The sequence below is a fragment of the Aethina tumida genome, chromosome 2 (genome assembly GCF_024364675.1).
Source record: "Aethina tumida isolate Nest 87 chromosome 2, icAetTumi1.1, whole genome shotgun sequence".
NCBI classification, from domain to species: Eukaryota; Metazoa; Arthropoda; class Insecta; order Coleoptera; family Nitidulidae; genus Aethina; species Aethina tumida.
The window spans coordinates 23,807,650-23,827,003 of NC_065436.1; the positions used below are offsets into that span (position 1 = coordinate 23,807,650).

Sequence of the window (19,354 nt, forward strand, 5' to 3'; positions counted from 1 at the left end):
TACTTAATTTAGAAAATCTTTCATTTAACTAAATATTAAATAAATATGTTTATTAAAAAAAATTGTAAGTTAATAAAGGAATATCTTCACTAAATTTTCTTAATATTGCTCTTAAAACATCATAATTTATAAGGCTCCAATATGACCCATACCGGGAACTTCAAAATACTTAATTTAGAAAATTCCTCATTTAACTAAATATTAAATAAATATGTTCATTAAACGAACCTGTAAGTTAATAACGAAATATTCTCACTAAATTTTCTAAATATTGCTCTTAAAACACCATAATTTATAATTACAATCTAATTAAATAAAAACAAAAGGATGTCTTAATGCGGGAAATTTGAAATAATTACGAAAATTGTGATTAAACACTACCACAAATTTCAAAAATTATTAAACTAAAAACACTAAAATACATAAATTGTATTTTATATGTATATATATGTATATATATTAAAATATGCAATTTAATTTACCATATTCACATTTTCAAATATAAAATATGGCATGAGAAAAAAATAGAGCACTTACCCACGAAAGGTGCGGCCATTTTAAATGTGTAAATTGTACGAGCAAAGATGAATCGGATTAGAATTTCTTCTAAACAGAAGCAAATGCTCGTTCGTTTCGTAAAAACCAACCCTATATTAGAAACTAATTGCCGTCGCAATGATATTAAGAAAAGAAGATTGTGGTGCCTGATCACGAAAATTTTAAATTCAGTTCCAAATGGAGTGAGCAAACCTTGGAAAGGATGGAGGAAGGTACGTGTGACAACATGCGACAATGACTTGTTGTTTATTCAATTTTTCTAATATTTCAGTACTGGCAGGCTTTGAAAAGGAATTTTAAAAAAATTAAACACACTTACACAGTGTTGACCGTTGACGAAGACGATGATTTCATGGACACGGAAAATTGTAAAAAAGATGACAAGTCTGAAGAAAGGAAAGAAGTTGAAGTAAGTTGATCATTCTGGTACTATACAAGGTGCCCCATATGAAACGTACCGAAGACATTACAGGCTGAAAATTAACGACAAAATTCAAAAAGAGTTTTTTGTCGGGGGAAAACTTCCATTCATCCCCCTAAGTGAGGATGCCATCCCCCAAATTCAACATTTCATTAACAAATCTTTTTAATTTCCTACACATTTCTGCTTAGTTTTTGACAATTGATCCACTATTTTAGAAAATTATAGGGCGTTGACGGAAAATTCAAAAATCGATTATTTTTCATGTATTATGTTTTAGGTACCACCAGAAATAGATCAAATCTCTTTCTTAGATATGGAAGCCATAAACATAGAGGAAGTAGAGGAATTATTTGAAATGGTGTAAATTTAACTGGTTGACAGTTCCTAAAATATTATATAATTTTCACTTAAGAACCTTATTAAAACATTATAAAATATGTATATAGGCTGTACTTTACCTATTGACGCAAAAATATTGTGATTTGCTACCACAAATTTAATATTTTGTCTTGATTTAATTCAATTAATTTTAATTCTTCTTACGCAAAATTCGATAAAACGGTTTGTTTTAACTAATAAAGTTAACATTTTATCAATAAAGTCTTTTCACCATATTTTATTTTAAAAAGACTAGTTTATATAAAAGTAAATAAAATTTAGCCACTGTATTTCAGTTTTTGAAACAAGTAATTTGTTAAATCTCCATATTTTTGTGTCATAAATATTTATTTTGTATTTTATTTACAAATTAATTAATAAATTGACATAACATTATTATAACACCATTTTTTTATTTTCTTTACATACATATATATTTAAAAGTAATTCAAAATTTAAAATTATTAAAATTTTCATTATAATTAATTATTAAATAATTATTTAAATCTTTGGAACAATCACATTACAAACATACAATTTTATAAAAAAAAATTACAAAATTATAAAATTTCTGAATTATGAAGAATCATCTAAACGTCATAATCAACCACCTCGTATTGACCGGTAAGTGGCTGATCCAAAATAATTTTCTTCATCGCCACATATAAAACACCCCCTAGGATAAGTTCTCCAACTGCAACTAATATAACGATGGACCAAGCCGGAAGACTACTCTGTCCTGAAAATATTTTAATTAATTATATACGTTTAATTTTTTAATATTTACAATTATCTATTAACATGTTTAGATTTCGCATTTTTGAATGAGTTAAAGTAAATAGGGATATCTTATCTGACACATTACTTATTTGTCACCTAGCTAAAACAAATAAAACAATCAGGTCAGTTAAATGTGAGTCACTTGGAAAAAGGATAATTTCAAGAAATGCGACTCAATATTCACAGGTTTATTGTTTTATTTACGTGATTTAATTAAAAAGCATCACTATTGAACGTTTTACTTACTCATATACGATCGTGATAGAGTTTTTCGTCCCCGCACGATTTTTCTTCTCGCTTCTACATCTTCGGTAAACAAAGCAACGACAACTAAAAAAATCTTACTCTGTGATTGCAAATAAAAATAGTTTTGCATTTAATACTTACGCAAAGCTACGGTCAAATAAAATACACCAGATTTCAATAGCTTCATTTTGCTAATACGCAACTTAACGCAAACCTTTTGTCTACGAACACACCTGTGAACTGATGATTTTCCTATATTCTGATAAAACAGTATCTGATAAAACCAATTTTAGGAGATACAGAACTGTATTTTTATCATAACATAGAACAATTGAAACTGTAACGAGGAATAATATTTATTATATTTTTTCATTCACGATAAACACAAAAATAGAGATAATAGTTATTAAATAAAAATACATTGATTGAGACATTATTATATTATTGAACACGAGCACAAACTAAAAATAAATAATAAAACTTCAATGTGTGGAACACCTTATCATGCATCATTTGAATATTGCGAAGCTCGTCGGTAACGCACGGTTGAGTTAAATTTTTCAACGACCAAAAACCTAAGAAATAAGTATAAAAGTCCGCCGAAAATGAGCTGAAGAATTCCAACTATAATTACTATTGCATAAGCGGGCAATGCACCATCTCCTAAAATTATAAAATTATTATTAGTATTTTTTTTAGAATAAGGTAGTATATTTATTTTGGAAATTTTAATTTGGCTCATTAAAATATTTAATTTTTTTATGTAACACTAACATTTATTTGATATTGGTATTTTTTACTAGAAAATTATGTTCTTACTCATGAAATATCGGCTAATCGTTTTGCGACCTCGTACAATTTTTCTTCGTGCATCTGCCTCTTGTGTTATTGCCAATAGGACAACTAAAACACATTCATATTATATATTTAACTAATAATAAAATATATAGTTACTTACTAATGACGACAAGAAACAGTTTAAAAATACTAAACGCACCCATTTTTACGAGTTTAACACAATGAAAGAGTGTTCAACAGTGAATGCCTCATCTTTATCATTAAGTACATATAAGTTTTATAGTAGGAATTAACAAATATTTTGTTTATTTGATGTAAATAGACCCCACTTTTATTTTATAGCATACATAATCTACACAATCAGATGTTAATTAGAACAACACGATTAAAAATGAAAAAAATTGTATAAATGATCGAAATGGATTAATCTATGCCACCAAGAAATATTTGTTTATTATTATTATTTGTTTATTATTATTATTATTTTTTGTTATGACATTTTCTTATTGCATTATGAAATGAGTGTGTTGTTTTATATTTGTTAGTAGTATTCACTTTTCTCTCGAGTGCAATTTTTATTTCTTCCCATTGAAAGATAATTATTCAATAAAATAGCATAAAAAAATATTATTATTATTAAGAGTACTGTTAAATAGTACCATAATATGTAAATATATTTCAACGTGATATTCCTTTGGACAACCAAATCCGACTACCGTGTGCGTTTAAAAAAATTGAAATATATTCTATATACTATATACTTCTCTGTTATTAAAAACACCTTCCTTATTTCAAAAAAATGTATTGTTCTCTTGCTAAGATTAAGATAAAATCCTATTACAAAATTTGTAAATATTTATTTTCGTTGATAAATAAATAGAATATTTATTCCATCTTCCCGTAAGGGCGTACCCAGGAGGGCGTACCCAAGACCAAATAACTACCTATCAGAACAAAGGGTATTTCAGGTAAGATATATTATGTATTAAATAGAATTAATTCATAGAGTACATACTAGTCTGCCCTAAATATTTTTACAATAGTTTTTGTTCAGTCTCAATAAAAGAAACATTAAGAACATTCCTTACACCCTTTGAATTTTGAATATGATGTATATATTTGTACACAATTTAAGTCATTCGTGTAAAATAGTTTTGTACAAAATAAATAATATTGCTTACTTAGTAGAAATGAGAGTAAATAATTGTATTTATAAACTAAAAAACTATTGTAATTCATATTGAGTATGCAACCACTGTTACAAAATATATTTTTGTTTCATTTTTATCATATCACATTATAATCTGATAATAATCTTAGTTTATTTTAATTAGAACTGTCGACTTTAGCCAATAATGTTATATTGCTAAATAAAATATTACGTAAATTCCTCTTTGTATATTCAATTTACACACGTAAACTAAAAATCCAGTAAAATAAACTAATAAATGAATACCTACACTCCTACTTAAATTATTTGCATATTCTAATCATTAATAGAAGAAAGTTACTCATACAACAATCTAATGTAAATAGGTTATGATAAACAATTTCTGCGCATTGAAAAATATCTAGTTATTGTCCGCTTGATGGTCGTAAAAAGTAATAAACATACATCATTAATATTATAGATGACGTTTTGTATGGATAATTCTGATAATTTATCAGTACGAAGGTCGTACCACTCGCCAGATTACCTATTACTTCCATTAATAGTTCAAGTTTCTGGATGTGTTACATAAATCGTGCGTGGTCTGTTTGTTATTATGGGTCCGCTTGTGGGGGCAATTGATGAGGGCACTTCAAGTGCAAGATTTATTTTATTCAAAGCTGGTACAACGGAAGTCGTTGCGTCCCATCAACAGGAGCTTTCACAAATTCACCCACAAGAAGGTTGGGTGGAACAAGACCCCCAAGAGATCCTAAATGTGGTCAACATTTGTATTGAGAATACCATTGATAAATTAATATCTTTGGGTGGTAGTGTCAATGATATTGTGGCTATAGGTGTGACAAACCAAAGGGAATCAACACTGGTTTGGGACAAAACAACTGGTGAACCTTTGTACAATTCAATTGTGTGGCTGGATGTTCGGACATCATCTACAGTAGAACAGTTACTTGATTCAGTGCCAAATAGAACAAGGAACAAGAATTATTTAAAGCCTCTGTGTGGTTTGCCATTGTCACCATATTTTAGTGCTGTGAAATTGAAGTGGTTACAAGATAATGTGCCAAAGGTCAAGAAAGCCATGGCATCAGGCAATTGTTTGTTCGGAACAGTTGACTCATGGCTGATATGGAATCTGACAGGTGGACCTGATGGAGGACTTCATATTACTGATGTTTCAAATGCCTCCAGGACTATGCTAATGAATATAGAAACTCTTAAGTGGGATCCCAAATTGATTAGCTTCTTTGGTACTCCTACATCAGTACTACCAAAAATAAAGTCCAGCTCTGAAGTTTATGGTAATATTCAGAAGGGGTCTCTCAAAGGCATCCCAATTTCTGGATGTTTAGGGGATCAGCAATCTGCTCTTGTTGGTCAACAATGTTTGAGCAGAGGACAGGTAAACTATATTTAACAATTTAAGAATATTATCAATCAGTACTAATAAATTTAAGGCAAAGGCAACTTATGGAACTGGATGCTTTTTACTTTACAACACTGGAAATATGAAAGTAAACAGTTCTCATGGTCTAATAACAACTGTAGCCTATCAGTTGGGACCCAAACAACCTCCTGTGTATGCTCTTGAAGGATCAGTTGCAATTGCTGGAGCAGCTCTTAACTGGCTTAGGGACAATTTGACAGTGCTGCCCAACTTTACCAAAGCTCAAGAGATTGCTGAAGAAGCTGAACTGGTGGAGAGTGGAGAGGTTACTTTTGTACCAGCCTTTAGTGGTTTATATGCACCTTATTGGCAACAAGAAGCCAGAGGGTAATAAAAAATTATAAATGTTATATTGTTGTAAATATTAACGTAAAATGTAATCAGGGTCATTGTTGGCATCTCTGAAGACACTCAAGCCTGCCATATTGTCAGGGCGACTTTAGATGCTGTTTGTTTCCAAACAAGAGATATTTTGGAAGCCATGAATAAGGATTATGGATCAACTTTGAGTACTCTTCAGGTGGGTACATTTCTTATGTTAAAGGGAACGTGTGCAGGTTGTGATATTTCAGGTTGATGGAGGAATGACAGCCAACAGACTCCTTATGCAACTACAAGCAGATATAGCAGGAATAACTGTTGTGAAACCGGGCATGGCGGAAAGTACAGCGTTGGGTGCCGCTATGGTAGCAGGTGCTGCTGTTGGACATTGGGATATGTTTGGTTCCCCTTTGGAAATACCTTTTGAAAAATGGGAACCCAAATTGACTAGAGATGAAAGAGATGTTCGATACGCCAAGTGGAAAATGGCAGTTGAACGTTCTATGGGCTGGGACGTTTAATAAATTGACATTGGCAAAGAAACCGTTTTGTATGCATAAGTATTTCTTTGTTGATTTATACAACGACAAACGTAGATATTGTAAATATATTGTTAACACTTTTGTTATATTTTTTAACATATTTTATGTATTTGTCTTTTTGTTGGTATTTTAATAAAGTTTATACATATAGTTTATTAAAACATATTTATTATTAATATTACCTATATATAATTCAGATTAAAATCTTCTAAACTGTTTTTTGAATTTTTCAAAGTGATAATCATCAGTTGCCTTTTCATCTTTCTTCTTAGGTTTTTCTTTTTCTATTTCAAGTTTTGCTCTCTTTTCTGGAACTTCTGCTTGGTCTATGTTAACTAAAATTTATATAGTGATAATTACATTACATAAGCCTGAAAATTATTTTTAGAGTAACTTACATCTATTATGTTGAACAAAATTAACAGCCATATTTGTAGGTACAAACTGAGAAGGACCATCCTTTTTATTTTGTTTTTCCCACAACAATTTCAACTTTGCCTCTTCAGTAGCTTCAATATTTTTTATCTTAGCTTCAATACCTAAATCTACTTCAGGGATACCACTTAACATTTGATTTGACAACATTTCCTCTGAACGTTTTGTAGATGACTCCCTCAGATGATCAGGCACAGCTTGAAGGGCAGCCTCTTCAGGGCTCAAATATGTACTTCTATTTCCATCCTCATTATGCAGTACATTGTCACCTTTGCCTTTCCTTTTTGACAATTGATCCTCAATAAATTTCATCATCTCTTCATCTTCATCTCTTTTATTTGTTTCAGCTGAGAACTGTGTTCCAATACCTGTGTCATATGCATCATCAACTTGTTTCATTTTACCACTTTTAAGTGCTTGCATGTTGATCATACCGCCAGTTTGGATTTTAAATGGGTCTTTCTTAAATTAGCAAACATGTTATATTAATTAAATTAATTGTAGACTACTTACATTGGTGACTTCATCTTCAATTGTCACTTTTGTTCCAAGGGCTAAACCGACAACACTCACACCATTTGGACGTTTACGGAGGTTCTGCAGCTCTTTTAGATCTTCTAATTTGGTACTAAAATTGAATTTTTACATATTGAATTTACAATTTCAACAATAACAAGCCTACCTAACCTCATCAACAGTCTCGTCTTCATTTTCTTCAGTTTTTATTCGTTGCCGAATGTTTTTTCTTTTTATCGATTTAAATTTGATCTCTCCTCCTTCAGACTTACCCGTTTTCGATTCATTGTCATCAGTCGACATTGTTTATTTCCACTGTGAAACTTTTTTGATTTGTCAGGTTAACTTTGTTGACAAACTAACATGAAAATGGACTTATGCAACTCGCCTTACAGAAGTGGTGAGTTACTGTTTTGATATCTATAAAATGCATAAATAAATATACGAATATTATTAGCGGTAAATAAACTAAATAAGAAATAAAATTACGTGTGATATGAACAAAACCTTTGAAAAAGTATTATTGTTTAAAAGCAGCGCCATTAAAATTGTCAAAATCACAATTTGTCAAAAACCATATGTGTTTGGTAAACATTTATAACAAAGCTGACAGCTTACTTGATTTATTAATAGTGTTAATAGAAAATTGCAGTAATGATGATGGAAGAAGTTAAAAAGACCTTACAGGAAATGATGCAGAAAATTCAAGGCCTCTATTGTATTCTAATTACCGACAGAGATGGAGTTCCCTTAGTTAAAGTGGGCTCGGAAAAAACACCAGAAAATGCCCTACGACCCAACTTCATTTCTACATTTGGGCTAGCAATTGATCAAGGAAGTAAACTGGGACTAGGAAAGACTGGGACATTGATATGTTCATATTCACAGTATCAAGTTATTCAAATGAACAAACTACCACTTATTGTTACTTTTATTACAAGTGATACATGTAATACTGGACATGTATTAGCACTTCAGAATCAAATTAATCCTATTGTATCAGTACTCACTTTGGCAGTAGGAGAATCATAAATAAAAAATAATTTTATATTAATGTTAAATAAGTCTATTCACAAATTAGTTATACTTTTATATCATTTATAAACATTGTAAAATAAATATATTTGGAATATTATTCATTGTATTTGTATGTCTTCCTTTCTCTTCTTACTCTCTGACAATTATTATTGGAAAATTATTTGTAATTAAGTGATCATCTTGGAATATAATCACAATATTCACCTCAAATTCTACAAACAAAAATTTTTAAAATTTTTACACTTAAATAGAAACTCAATCAAATTGTATACCTATTTTAAAATTTTTTGTAATAAGTGTGGGACAAGTGAAGAGTCTGGGAAACACCATATAAATAGGAATGTTTATATTCTGTGGTACATCTCCATCACCAATTTGAATATTTTGTATTTCAGTAGCTACAATAATTGTTATTATATAATTAATTAAATTAATGGATTTTAATTGTACCTTCTCTTGCATAACCTTCAGCACATCCACAAGTCTCAACTCTTACCAATTGTAATTCGATTGACCTAATGGGCACAGCACATTTGAAGAGTGTTAAGTAACCTTTAAAAGGCTTTGTGATGTCACAGTATGTTGAATTAAATTGTCCTTTTAATAAGAAATCTGGTGCTCCTATCAGTGTAAAATTATATTAAAACTGATAATAAAACTCATAGCATATTACCTAATCCTCCAGATGCTAATGTAGCAGGACTAAGGGTAAAAGTTATTACTTTCTTTGGATCTTTTAGGGGAACTTGTGGATTTGGGTTCTTTCCAGGTTTATATTGAATGAGAAATTGTTGTTGTTTTTGTATGTCTTTTGAAAGGAAAGACCTTTTTATATCACATTTTAAGGCATAACTGATGTTAACATATACCCCATGGTATGTTTCGTAAAGGAATTGGCTAGTTTTTGCTTTTAAAGGGATCTCAAATGGTATTTGAGTTGTGCCAGCAGGCAATTTACCATTTCCTGTAACCTCACATGTGATATTTAGCAATTGTATTGGCTGAAATTTTATAATGTACACAAAATTGTATTGAGAAATATTTCATATTGTACTTTTATTGAGTTATAGAAGGCTTCAATAATTCCAACATTCTTTGAACTTATCTGTAAATTAACAGACCCTTCTACTGTTAATGTAATTCCTTCATGTTTAAAATCTGAAGTAGAATTAACTAGGATAATACCAGTAATATTCTCCTAAAAATATTTGTACCATAAAAAAAATCATTGCTTTCGAAATGTAATTACCCCTTCATGGTAGACTTTATCCACACGTTTCAACCTAATATCTAAGCTTATAGACATATTTAAGTAAAATTTACCAAAGTTGTTTAAATAATAAAAGCAAAGAAAATAATGTGTTTTGAACTACTGTCACACCACAGAACTACTATGTCAATAAATATCGTAGGTTAGGAAGTTAATCTTAATGTGTGTTTACTTTTGAGATGTAATAAACAAGTCGTTGTTAATTAAAGTATTTAGTGTTAAATGCATACGAACTGACTTACACAATGAGCAAAAAAATAAGTTTTGGCAAAATCAGTGCAAATTTTGGTCAAAATGCATCAAAAATTGAACCCACCGGTTCGATAGGGACTTTCGGACCTCCTAAAGCCATTGAAGCCCTAGAAGATGACTCGGAGCAGCAAAAAATGAAAAACGTTATGGGTATATCTTCATTTGGCAAAAAGGCAAAGTCTTTTGACATTAAAGAAATGATGGCACAGGTAAAACAAACAGCACGAGAAGTTACTAAACAACCTGAAGAGGACAAATTAAGTGATGATTCTGAAGACAGTGAGGAGGATGATGAATTAATTGGACCACCAATCCCGGCCAATCTTACAAATCCAGAGGTAACAAAATCCAAACCACAAAAACAAAATACTAACAGTGATAGTGACAGTGATGAAGATGATGATGATGAAGGTGATAAATTGTTTATACCTTGCACTCATGAGGCGTCAATGACTCATGGTACCAAAGCTGTCACTGCTGTTAGTGTGGATCCAAGTGGTGCCCGATTAGCTTCTGGATCTGTTGATTATGATGTCAGCTTTTGGGACTTTGCAGGGATGGATTCAAATATGAGAAGCTTCAGAACATTGCAACCAGCTGATAATCATCCCATAAGGGGGCTTGAGTATTCAAGTACTGGAGATTTGCTTCTCGTTATTTCTGGTGCAAGTCAGGCTAAAGTAATTGACAGAGATGGATTTGAAAAGTTAGAAACAGTTAAGGGAGACATGTACATAACAGATCAGGCGAGAACAAAAGGACATACAGCAGGATTATTGGCAGGTATTTGGAATCCTATTGTCAAAGAAGAATTTATTACAACCAGTGCTGATGGTACTGTGAGAACTTGGGATTTTTATGAATCTGGTAGAAATCACAAACAGTTAATAAAGTGCAGAGCTCAAAACGGATTGAAGGTTTCGCCAACGGCCGTAAACTACAATCGTGAGGGAAAAGTAATAGCCTGTGGCTGTGGCGATGGCTCAATCCAACTGTGGGACTTTAGAAAAAGTTCTGTTGCACCAGCCAGTCAAATCCGCAAAGCACATCAACCTACAGAAATTACCAGTATCAAATTTTCACATGTTGGTGATAATTTATTAACTAGGAGTTCTGATGAAACTATGAAGTTATGGGATGTACGGAATTTCAAAAAAGCAATCAATGAGGTCTCTGGATTATTCACAAGATATGATACAACAGATGCTATATTTAGCCCCAATGACAAATTGGTGGCAACAGGTGTGTCTTTAAACAAAGGTAAGAAAAAAGACTTTTTGTTAGAAAATAAGGGTTTATAATATTTATATTATTTTCAGGAGAAAAATCCGGCGTGGTATTATTTTATGACACATTAAACTTTAATCTGGTGAGGAAAATGGCTGTGGTTGATTCACATACAATTAAAATTGTTTGGCATCCAAAACTGAATCAAATATTTGTTGGTACTGGCAATGGATTAATTAAATGTTTCTATGATGACAAGAAGAGTTTAAGAGGTGCAACCCTATGTGCCATAAAAATTCACAGGAAGGCACAACATTCAGAAGTCGTTAGCACGCAACAAGTTATCACACCACACGCTTTGCCCATGTTTAGGAAGGAGCGTCACAAGACCAGCAGAAAGCAAATGGAGAAAGATAGGCTAGATCCAGTTAAATCCAAAAGACCTGACTTGCCTATTACTTCAGGTAGGTGATTCATAAGAAAAGTTTAAAGTCATTATCAAATTGAACAATGAAAAATGGTCATATAATGAATATATTTTAGGTCAAGGTGGTAGGGTGGCTTCTAGCGGTGGAACACTTAGTAGTTATGTAATAAGAAACCTAGGTTTGAGTAAAAGGGTTGATGATGACCAAGACCCTAGAGAAGCCATTTTGAAATACGCTAAAGAAGCAGAAGAAAATCCTTACTGGATTACACCCGCTTATAAGAATACGCAGCCAAAACCAGTTATGTCTGGCCAAGGCAGCGATGAACCCGAGCAAAAGAAACAGAAAACTGAATAATTACTATTTTAATATAGGTATTTTTCTGTTTTAATTAGAAAATAGTACAATTGAATTGATTGGTTGATAGAAATAAATTTATTCAAATAAATACAATTTATTTTGAAAAATTAATTGATGAAGGGAAATAGGTTTTTTGCAATCTAAAATTTACTCGATCAATCGCTATAAACCCACCAATCCTTTTCATAGCCTTCATGTACATGATCTAGTAAAGCTTTTCTTCTTCCATCACAGTATCGATATTTGTCTTGCACTTTTTGTTTAATGTTAACCAAATTTTCCTGAGTTATATCTCTTTCTAGATATTCACTAAGGAATTCAGTAGCGCGTTCCAAATCCTTTTGGTTGTCTTGAAATATCACAGATTGGTTATTTTTTTTTAAATAATAGGCGAACACATATGTATACATTAACGTTTGTCGGCATTGGCACAAAATATCGACGGCCTTTTTCAAAAATTGTACTTCAATCCAACTCATGTTGTGCTGTTGCATCTCTTCCATCTTGTCTTTCACAGCTGCATACAATTTGTGTTCAAATTTGAGCGATTGCATATGAGCCAGATAACGATTGCAATAGAACAAGTATCGTTGCAGTGCTGCTCTCGATTTCTCTTGTGCATCTCTTGCTGCCTTAGCCTCATCTTCATCGTATCTGTTACAATTATACCACGAACTGCCGTGTGGTTCCCACGGGCCGAGGCACACCCAACAAAAATCTGCTTTACAATTTTGATTTTTGCACACCATGTGGTTACAACCTCCGTCCTTTTCGATTGTCGCATTACATTTTGGGCACTCCTTCGTGTTTGCCGCTATCCAATTCGATGTTTCCGAATCATCGTCGCATTTTTTTATCCATTTTTTTAGGAGGGCGCATTTAACGGGATCGTGCCAGTTTTCCCCGCAGGCGAAACAAAACACGTGTCCGCATTTACATTCTACTGGTTTCGAATCGACATACATGACCTAAAACAAATGGCTCATTCCAATTATGTCGTTTAGGGCGCAAGGAAAAGACTAGTTTGAAGTCGTAAAATTTAATTTTTAACGGCTATTTCATATAAAAACGAATAAAGGGTACCAAACAAAATATTAACAATTTTGTTTAAAGTTATGTATAAATTATTTAACAAATATACATTATTCAAAGGTTTTTCTGATTTAGATACAAAATGAACAATAGGATAATAAATATAGCGTAATTATTTAAAATAAAATTTTGATTGCATTTAGAGGTGTATGTTTCTTAATTAATGTTAAGATGCTAATTTGTGCTATTTCTCTGACCAACATTATAATTCTTACATAATCATTTGTCAAATCGGACTTACATTTGGAACTAAACAAAATACTGTGTTTTATTAACATAAATGAACTGATAATTTCTAATTAAGAATGGTTAACTGTTCAAAATATTTTATAGGGTGTATAACTACAGAAACTACAATATCATTTGTAGTTCTGAAGCAAACAAATTGTTGTTTTAAACGTTAAATTATTTATTCAATATAATTTTATAACAATTTTTCCACCTGACTGTTACATCCAGAGTTCAATGCATATTAAATTTCAATAATAATTTATTTACTTACCATATTAGTCAGTATGTTATTGTACGCAATTTTTAGATATCTTTTTATCATATATATATATTAAATATCATAAATACAGATATGTTTTCAATGAACAAACAGATATTTGTTGTTAAGGGGCATTTTAATCTATTAAACCAAATTAAATAGATTAAAAATTTACCTTTATGGCAAAGTTGCAATCTGGACTGGGGCACCATCTTAATAAGCGATTACATTCCACAAAACTATTTGTAATTAGGTGTTGATATTTTGTTTTAACCCTGGGATCTTTCAGAACTCTCATAGCAGTTTCATCATCAACTAGTATTGAACAATCATGTGCCGCACAAGCTATAGATTGGCCTACTCCTTCTCCCATGATTTTTGTTGTTAAATACTCATTCCAACATTGATAGCAAAATCTGTGGCCACATTCTAAACCAGTCATTTGAGATGATGGCAGAACCACAAAGCAAATTTGACATTCTTCTGAGCCCATTAATTTTGTACTAATTTTTGGTTTTACAGCATTGACATCTTTAAAAGGGTTTATAATGTGTGCTTCTTGAAACAATTCATCTTGATTTGAATCAAAATACTTTTCCATTAATTTCTCTTTATCCCAATGAAAGTAGTTAAGCAGAATTCTAGTTGATGTTGTGGGAATTTGAACAACAGTGTTTACTTCTTTTATACAGTCTATCATGTGTTGTACAATGTCTTCAGTGGATAGAACTTCATACTGGTATTCATCATCATAAGTTGATAGTTCCTTTTGAGATACACTGTCAGCATCGATAAAGTCAACATCATCTCCACTTGTTTCATTTCCAGAATCTTCATAATTTGATTCTTCATCAATATTCATTATTTTATTATCATGTATATAGGTCCTGCTGTAATTGAAGTGACTGTCAGGATTTAGACAAAAAGTTAAATGCCAAATTAATTTTTTTTTAAATGATTGTTTTTTAACACTTACATGTTGCGAAAATGTTCGGCACATTTGTTTAATGATATGACATTATTATTTATGAGCAGTTTCGTGTAAGCGAAGCCGAAATTACTCAATTCCTGCTATTACAGTGGCTTAACATTTCATGGGGAGGCGTTTTCCGCTAAGAAAATTTTCTAGTGTTGCACTATAAAACGTATAATTTCGTATCAGGATATGTTTGAAAAGCTGAAAGAAAAGACTATTTATGCATCATAAATAACCATTTTTTGCTTGACACTTATGTCATCTTTACGTCAGGTACTGCAAAGATGTAAACATTGCAAATTTACATATTTAATAACAAAAGAATATATTACACAAGACGCAAAAATAATTTCGTTGTAAACTTAAACATTGAAAAACTAAAATTTGTATTCTTTTGAACCATTTTTTGGCGCACGCCTCTGTACGTGTGTCGTTGATTACATGTTATTATTATTTTAGCGGGAAATTTTAGTATGAAAACAAAACCTAACCACAGCGCAAAACATTGTTTGCCAAATATGTAAAACCATTAAAATTTCTCATCAAAAATGGCTTGTGATATGTTTATTTGTAATCAAAACAAAAAACCATTTAACTTACTTCAAAGAATTATCAACAAAGACAAAACGGCGGTGATACAGAGTGATTCTCTTGGAAAAATAGCCATAGGCGAACATGTTTATCAAAAGAATGTGTTCATTGAAGATATTCAAACCATTACTCGCTTGATGAAAAGGGAATGGTTTTTGTTTCAAAATATTGCTTTTTGTGATGCGTCAATGCAAGTGCAGGATGAAGACCTAAATAGTGCCAGACAACTTATTTGTTCTATTTTGGAAAGTGTCATCATAGTTATATTTGAATGTGAAAACGTGAACTTAAAAACAAATTATATACAAAGTGCAACAGAAAATCTTGATATATTTAAATCACTAGTGTTATCTATGAGAACTCTGGACAATGATTTTGTAGTAAAGTTTCCAGTGACAGTAAATAATGTAAAAAATCCAGTTTCTGTATATTTTCATACTTTTCTAGATATCAATTACTTTTTATTTTTATTCAATTACTGTTTTCAATCCACAGACATTATTCAGGAAAGTTTCAGAAGTATTATGAATGATTTGATTTTGCTCAGTAAAACAATGTACTCCCGGAGGAGTGAAAGTGACTCTCTTTATATGTGTAATTGTGTTAAGAATCTTTGGATCATCCTGCAAATACTCATAGATGAAAAAGATAACAAATTATTCTGGACTATGTTTAATGCTGAGCTACAAACTGAAGATGCCCTTTTTTCTCTTCATTTATTGAAGGAAGTGGCATATTTACACACTTACAATAATAAAATGGAAATTGTAGGAAAGAAATGTGACCGTGTCAAACCAAATTATGAGCTTTTAGAAAACAAAATGAAAACTATCTTATCTGAAGCTGATTCTGACATGATGTTGAACTGTTTCAAAGTTATTGAACCATTAATTTGTGATTTATGGATAGGTTCTGCAAGAATCGAAATTTATCAAATTGCATGGGATTACTATAGCAAAAGGTTAAATGTAACAACCAAAAATAATCACCAATTAAATAATGCATTGGAGTTTTTGGAACTTATTGATATAGTACTGTGGTGTCCTAAGGACTGTGAAGAAGATTTTGAATATTTTGTTGCACTACTGATGACACATCTACGCGAATATCCTTTGCAATGGGGAAAAATGAAAGGACGAATTTATTCACAATTGGGACCAAACAAAGTCAAGGATTTAACTGATGTGGGAATTAAACATGTAGCAGTTCTATTTTTTGCATTGTCCAGTATTAATTTTGATGAATTATCAAAAAAAATCGTTTCTTTTTTGGGAAGTTTACCTACTGAAAAGAAAAATACTAGTTTATATTGGAATATTTATACATCATTTGTAAGTATTATTTATACATTTTTAAAATTATTATCTGAAAATTTATTTTTATTGATAACTAATGTTCAAAGAAATATATTTTTAGATCATTAAACATGTACGTGAAGGAAGAAGCATTCAAACAGTGGCACCAAATTTGACAAAAATGTTACAAGAATCATCGTCGGACCAAAAATCTTTCCATTTCATCAAGGAATTCATCGCAAACTACAGACACCTAATAAACGCAAGTCAAAGTTTGGAGCTGCATCAGTGGGATTTAATTAATGAATGGCTTCAAAATTATCTTAAAATTTGTTACCACCAGGATTTAGTTTTAAGTTTAAATGTGTTTTATGATGTTATTGAAAAAGTTAGTAGTCCAGACTTATGGTTATATTGGGAATCCACGTATAAAGACCACATTTACCCCATTTTGACACAACTTGCTGAATCTATTAGTGCTCCGGGAATTGTTGGAAAACTTGCCGCCAAAATAAGTTTACTTGTACCTTCAAAATCCAAAGAGATGTTCAGCTATTTTAATAGTGAGAATATTTCGGCAAAAGTATCGTCACAATTTCTTAATGTCACATTGGAAAATTATCCAAACAACTTTATTTTAACATCAGAACATGAACAATCAATAATCCGCTCGTGGATTAAAATTTCTTTAATAACGAATGAAACTGAACATGGCCTTACGAGAAACGTTTGCAAATTAGATTCTTTTCGTAGTGTGATCAATAGCGACATTAAGAATGCAGTTGATCCGTTAATGGACTTTATAGAATACTTGGGCAACGAACAAAAAAATGTGCAATCAATGACTACAATAAAATTTGCATATACCTGTTTTGAAAAAATGGACACTTGGTTAACTCGCTATTTATCGCAACCCGAAAGTGAAGCAGTGATATTACGAATTCATACTGTAATTTCAAAAACGCTTTTGCTTTGCGGTAACTTTCTGTACAATAAGAATAAAGGTAGCAGTCCATTAACACAACTTGTGACAACATTGTTATTTCCGTCCGAGTTTTTAACTGGTAAAGCTCCACATCCTTTTATTTTATCTGCTATTAAGAATACGTGGCATGTATATTTTGAGGCAATTGTTAATTTAAATTCCGAATCAGATGGTTTCTTAGAACGTACCCAACGTGATTTGGTGAAAAAATACTTGCCATATTTTTCTACGTTTGATTCACCAATGTTAAAATGTTTTGAAAGTGAAAAATATTCGAATGTTATAATGGAAATGCTTAGTACACATTATTTTAAACATCCTGTGAAAGAATCTGATGCCAATATGTTAAAGGTTTTAAAGATAATTAAGGATTTTGTAGAAAGTACAACCTCTGAAGTCCTATTTAAAATACTTATAAATAAAGTACTTATAGGACTTTTTGAAGTTGTTATATTTCATTCTCACAAAAACGCCGCAATTGCGGTTATAAAGTCAATAACATGTTCGCAGTTGTACTGTCAAGTTAAAGATGATTTTGGAGCGGTGATTGTTGCGGTAACAGAAAAACATTTAAATTTTAATACTCCAATGTACTTCCAGTTGATGATTGTTATATCAAGATTCATACCAAATGATTTAAAGCCTTTGCTTCCCAAAATTAAAAGTCACCTTGTTAGTGTTGAAAGAATGAGAGGTGTTGGTTTTGACAAAACTTTAAGGCTGCATTTTGAAAAGTTAGAACAATCTTTAGAATCATAATGTTTGTTATTATGTATTATGTAATAAAACATGTTTTAAATTGTTTTTATGAAATGTTGTTAAATAAAAGACATACTTTAATAAAACTTATTATTGCAAACAATTTGTTTAAATACAGAATGTTCAATAAATTTATTTGACAAACCTAAACATAAATAAAAATAAATTAATTATTGCCTAGTCTTTTATAATCAATTTTTTCAAGTTGTACTAACGGTCTTAACTGTTCAGCAAACACTCTCATGTCCTCTGCAATGGCATCTTGTCCAGAAGGTGCTAAAACAGACAGTTCCACCAAATAACTTTGTGATATAGGTTCCAATCCTTCCCCAGGTTTGTTAGGCATCCCCCCAACTTTAAATATTTTTGATACTGTAATCTTCATCCTTCCTTTCCTGAACATGTATCCTCTGGCAGTGTATTCAAAATCAACTCTGCAACCCAGCTCAGTCAAGAATTCTACTATTGTTGCGGTGCATGCCATATCAATACTAGAGCGGACAACAGTTGGTCTATTTTTATCGCCTAACTCTTGCTGACCAACATAACGTAATTGCCATGGTGCATCTTGAACATCCAACGCTCTTCGAACGCGCAACGGCAACGCCATCGATGTCGTTCCAGGATTGTTAGCCCTTAAGGTGAAACACAATTCATGATCGTGAAAAGATTCTGGTCCGCTGTCTACGTTGTCACACAGGCCTCTTAACCGATGAAGCAGTACTTCCACATATTGATCTAGCACAGACCCTTGTAGTAAATATTCTTGATTGGGGATGATGTTGCACTTTAGTGCAGCACTTAGCGAGTCCATTGCTGTACCTGGGGCTGACATTTTACTGTTCCGGTTACCTCTTGTTTATGTTTACGAATGAACACTCAACAACTCAACTAACATAACCCGAAATTTAAGTTACATTTAAACTACTGTCATTTCAAATTTTAATTTATTAATATTATTAAATTGCATACAAA

The 19,354-nt window shown here is 31.5% G+C and overlaps 10 protein-coding genes across 12 annotated transcripts; 5 read left to right on the forward strand and 5 right to left on the reverse strand.

Moving 5' to 3' along the window:
- The first annotated feature begins 482 nt into the window (after positions 1-482).
- On the forward strand, positions 483-1,637 carry LOC126264635 (uncharacterized). The gene is made up of 3 exons (XM_049963280.1): positions 483-770; positions 830-967; positions 1,260-1,637. The coding sequence occupies exons 1-3, from the start codon at positions 585-587 to the stop codon at positions 1,344-1,346; spliced, it is 411 nt and encodes a 136-aa protein (XP_049819237.1). The 5' UTR covers positions 483-584; the 3' UTR covers positions 1,347-1,637.
- Positions 1,638-1,807: 170 nt separating this feature from the next.
- Positions 1,808-2,705, reverse strand: LOC109595564 (uncharacterized). Its single transcript, XM_020010948.2, has 3 exons — positions 2,528-2,705; positions 2,387-2,470; positions 1,808-2,099 (listed from the first exon to the last, which is right to left on the reverse strand). The coding sequence occupies exons 1-3, from the start codon at positions 2,571-2,573 to the stop codon at positions 1,951-1,953; spliced, it is 279 nt and encodes a 92-aa protein (XP_019866507.1). The 5' UTR covers positions 2,574-2,705; the 3' UTR covers positions 1,808-1,950.
- A 1,992-nt stretch (positions 2,706-4,697) lies between these two features.
- On the forward strand, positions 4,698-6,826 carry LOC109595560 (glycerol kinase). Its single transcript, XM_020010945.2, has 4 exons — positions 4,698-5,757; positions 5,813-6,129; positions 6,187-6,322; positions 6,375-6,826. The coding sequence occupies exons 1-4, from the start codon at positions 4,951-4,953 to the stop codon at positions 6,642-6,644; spliced, it is 1,530 nt and encodes a 509-aa protein (XP_019866504.1). The 5' UTR covers positions 4,698-4,950; the 3' UTR covers positions 6,645-6,826.
- Positions 6,814-8,045, reverse strand: LOC109595559 (telomere length and silencing protein 1 homolog). Of its 2 annotated transcripts, none has more exons than XM_020010943.2 (4): positions 7,783-8,045; positions 7,614-7,728; positions 7,064-7,562; positions 6,814-7,000 (listed from the first exon to the last, which is right to left on the reverse strand). In XM_020010943.2, exons 1-4 carry the CDS (start codon positions 7,917-7,919, stop codon positions 6,864-6,866), a joined length of 888 nt encoding a protein of 295 aa, XP_019866502.2. In that variant the 5' UTR covers positions 7,920-8,045; the 3' UTR covers positions 6,814-6,863. The 2 variants fall into 2 exon arrangements, with proteins under 2 accessions (XP_019866502.2, XP_019866503.2); XM_020010944.2 differs by having other exon boundaries at positions 7,788-7,948.
- Positions 8,046-8,129: 84 nt separating this feature from the next.
- Positions 8,130-8,751, forward strand: LOC109595531 (ragulator complex protein LAMTOR3 homolog). The gene has a single exon (XM_020010907.2). The coding sequence runs from the start codon at positions 8,271-8,273 to the stop codon at positions 8,646-8,648; it is 378 nt and encodes a 125-aa protein (XP_019866466.1). The 5' UTR covers positions 8,130-8,270; the 3' UTR covers positions 8,649-8,751.
- On the reverse strand, positions 8,665-10,032 carry LOC109595532 (vacuolar protein sorting-associated protein 26C). Its single transcript, XM_049963278.1, has 6 exons — positions 9,904-10,032; positions 9,709-9,852; positions 9,328-9,655; positions 9,105-9,275; positions 8,927-9,052; positions 8,665-8,866 (listed from the first exon to the last, which is right to left on the reverse strand). The coding sequence occupies exons 1-6, from the start codon at positions 9,958-9,960 to the stop codon at positions 8,784-8,786; spliced, it is 909 nt and encodes a 302-aa protein (XP_049819235.1). The 5' UTR covers positions 9,961-10,032; the 3' UTR covers positions 8,665-8,783.
- A 48-nt stretch (positions 10,033-10,080) lies between these two features.
- LOC109595571 (gastrulation defective protein 1 homolog) lies at positions 10,081-12,284 on the forward strand. Its single transcript, XM_020010955.2, has 3 exons — positions 10,081-11,436; positions 11,496-11,867; positions 11,947-12,284. The coding sequence occupies exons 1-3, from the start codon at positions 10,170-10,172 to the stop codon at positions 12,186-12,188; spliced, it is 1,881 nt and encodes a 626-aa protein (XP_019866514.1). The 5' UTR covers positions 10,081-10,169; the 3' UTR covers positions 12,189-12,284.
- LOC109595572 (E3 ubiquitin-protein ligase ariadne-1) lies at positions 12,244-14,998 on the reverse strand. 2 transcript variants are annotated; one of them, XM_020010957.2, is made up of 3 exons: positions 14,750-14,998; positions 13,949-14,678; positions 12,244-13,159 (listed from the first exon to the last, which is right to left on the reverse strand). In XM_020010957.2, exons 2-3 carry the CDS (start codon positions 14,633-14,635, stop codon positions 12,347-12,349), a joined length of 1,500 nt encoding a protein of 499 aa, XP_019866516.1. In that variant the 5' UTR covers positions 14,636-14,678; positions 14,750-14,998; the 3' UTR covers positions 12,244-12,346. The 2 variants fall into 2 exon arrangements, with proteins under 2 accessions (XP_019866516.1, XP_019866515.1); XM_020010956.2 differs by having other exon boundaries at positions 13,949-14,663; positions 14,750-14,997.
- A 176-nt stretch (positions 14,999-15,174) lies between these two features.
- On the forward strand, positions 15,175-18,473 carry LOC109595529 (protein MMS22-like). Its single transcript, XM_020010905.2, has 2 exons — positions 15,175-16,671; positions 16,757-18,473. Exons 1-2 carry the CDS (start codon positions 15,298-15,300, stop codon positions 18,377-18,379), a joined length of 2,997 nt encoding a protein of 998 aa, XP_019866464.2. The 5' UTR covers positions 15,175-15,297; the 3' UTR covers positions 18,380-18,473.
- LOC109595543 (mediator of RNA polymerase II transcription subunit 18) lies at positions 18,456-19,265 on the reverse strand. Its single transcript, XM_020010920.2, has one exon. It carries the CDS (start codon positions 19,212-19,214, stop codon positions 18,546-18,548), a length of 669 nt encoding a protein of 222 aa, XP_019866479.1. The 5' UTR covers positions 19,215-19,265; the 3' UTR covers positions 18,456-18,545.
- Positions 19,266-19,354: the final 89 nt, after the last annotated feature.

Coding starts and splice junctions, on each gene's coding strand:
- LOC126264635 (XM_049963280.1), top strand. CDS start 585: ATGAATCGGATTAGAATTTCTTCTAAACAGAAGCAAATGCTCGTTCGT. Junction 771..829: donor CTTGGAAAGGATGGAGGAAG/GTACGTGTGACA, acceptor CTAATATTTCAG/TACTGGCAGGCTTTGAAAAG. Junction 968..1,259: donor AAGAAAGGAAAGAAGTTGAA/GTAAGTTGATCA, acceptor ATTATGTTTTAG/GTACCACCAGAAATAGATCA.
- LOC109595571 (XM_020010955.2), top strand. CDS start 10,170: ATGAGCAAAAAAATAAGTTTTGGCAAAATCAGTGCAAATTTTGGTCAA. Junction 11,437..11,495: donor AGGTGTGTCTTTAAACAAAG/GTAAGAAAAAAG, acceptor TATTATTTTCAG/GAGAAAAATCCGGCGTGGTA. Junction 11,868..11,946: donor TGACTTGCCTATTACTTCAG/GTAGGTGATTCA, acceptor AATATATTTTAG/GTCAAGGTGGTAGGGTGGCT.
- LOC109595529 (XM_020010905.2), top strand. CDS start 15,298: ATGGCTTGTGATATGTTTATTTGTAATCAAAACAAAAAACCATTTAAC. Junction 16,672..16,756: donor GGAATATTTATACATCATTT/GTAAGTATTATT, acceptor ATATATTTTTAG/ATCATTAAACATGTACGTGA.
- LOC109595560 (XM_020010945.2), top strand. CDS start 4,951: ATGGGTCCGCTTGTGGGGGCAATTGATGAGGGCACTTCAAGTGCAAGA. Junction 6,130..6,186: donor TGGCAACAAGAAGCCAGAGG/GTAATAAAAAAT, acceptor AAATGTAATCAG/GGTCATTGTTGGCATCTCTG. Junction 6,323..6,374: donor CAACTTTGAGTACTCTTCAG/GTGGGTACATTT, acceptor GTGATATTTCAG/GTTGATGGAGGAATGACAGC.
- LOC109595559 (XM_020010943.2), bottom strand. CDS start 7,919: ATGTCGACTGATGACAATGAATCGAAAACGGGTAAGTCTGAAGGAGGA. Junction 7,729..7,782: donor GAGACTGTTGATGAGGTTAG/GTAGGCTTGTTA, acceptor ATTCAATTTTAG/TACCAAATTAGAAGATCTAA. Junction 7,563..7,613: donor TTGAAGATGAAGTCACCAAT/GTAAGTAGTCTA, acceptor TGCTAATTTAAG/AAAGACCCATTTAAAATCCA.
- LOC109595572 (XM_020010957.2), bottom strand. CDS start 14,635: ATGAATATTGATGAAGAATCAAATTATGAAGATTCTGGAAATGAAACA. Junction 13,160..13,948: donor ATTGCAACTTTGCCATAAAG/GTAAATTTTTAA, acceptor CATTTGTTTTAG/GTCATGTATGTCGATTCGAA.
- LOC109595543 (XM_020010920.2), bottom strand. CDS start 19,214: ATGTCAGCCCCAGGTACAGCAATGGACTCGCTAAGTGCTGCACTAAAG.
- LOC109595532 (XM_049963278.1), bottom strand. CDS start 9,960: ATGTCTATAAGCTTAGATATTAGGTTGAAACGTGTGGATAAAGTCTAC. Junction 9,656..9,708: donor CCTTCTATAACTCAATAAAA/GTACAATATGAA, acceptor ATAAAATTTCAG/CCAATACAATTGCTAAATAT. Junction 8,867..8,926: donor TACAAAAAATTTTAAAATAG/GTATACAATTTG, acceptor TTTTGTTTGTAG/AATTTGAGGTGAATATTGTG.
- LOC109595564 (XM_020010948.2), bottom strand. CDS start 2,573: ATGAAGCTATTGAAATCTGGTGTATTTTATTTGACCGTAGCTTTGC. Junction 2,471..2,527: donor TTATTTGACCGTAGCTTTGC/GTAAGTATTAAA, acceptor AGATTTTTTTAG/TTGTCGTTGCTTTGTTTACC. Junction 2,100..2,386: donor TCTATCACGATCGTATATGA/GTAAGTAAAACG, acceptor AAATATTTTCAG/GACAGAGTAGTCTTCCGGCT.
- LOC109595531 (XM_020010907.2), top strand. CDS start 8,271: ATGATGATGGAAGAAGTTAAAAAGACCTTACAGGAAATGATGCAGAAA.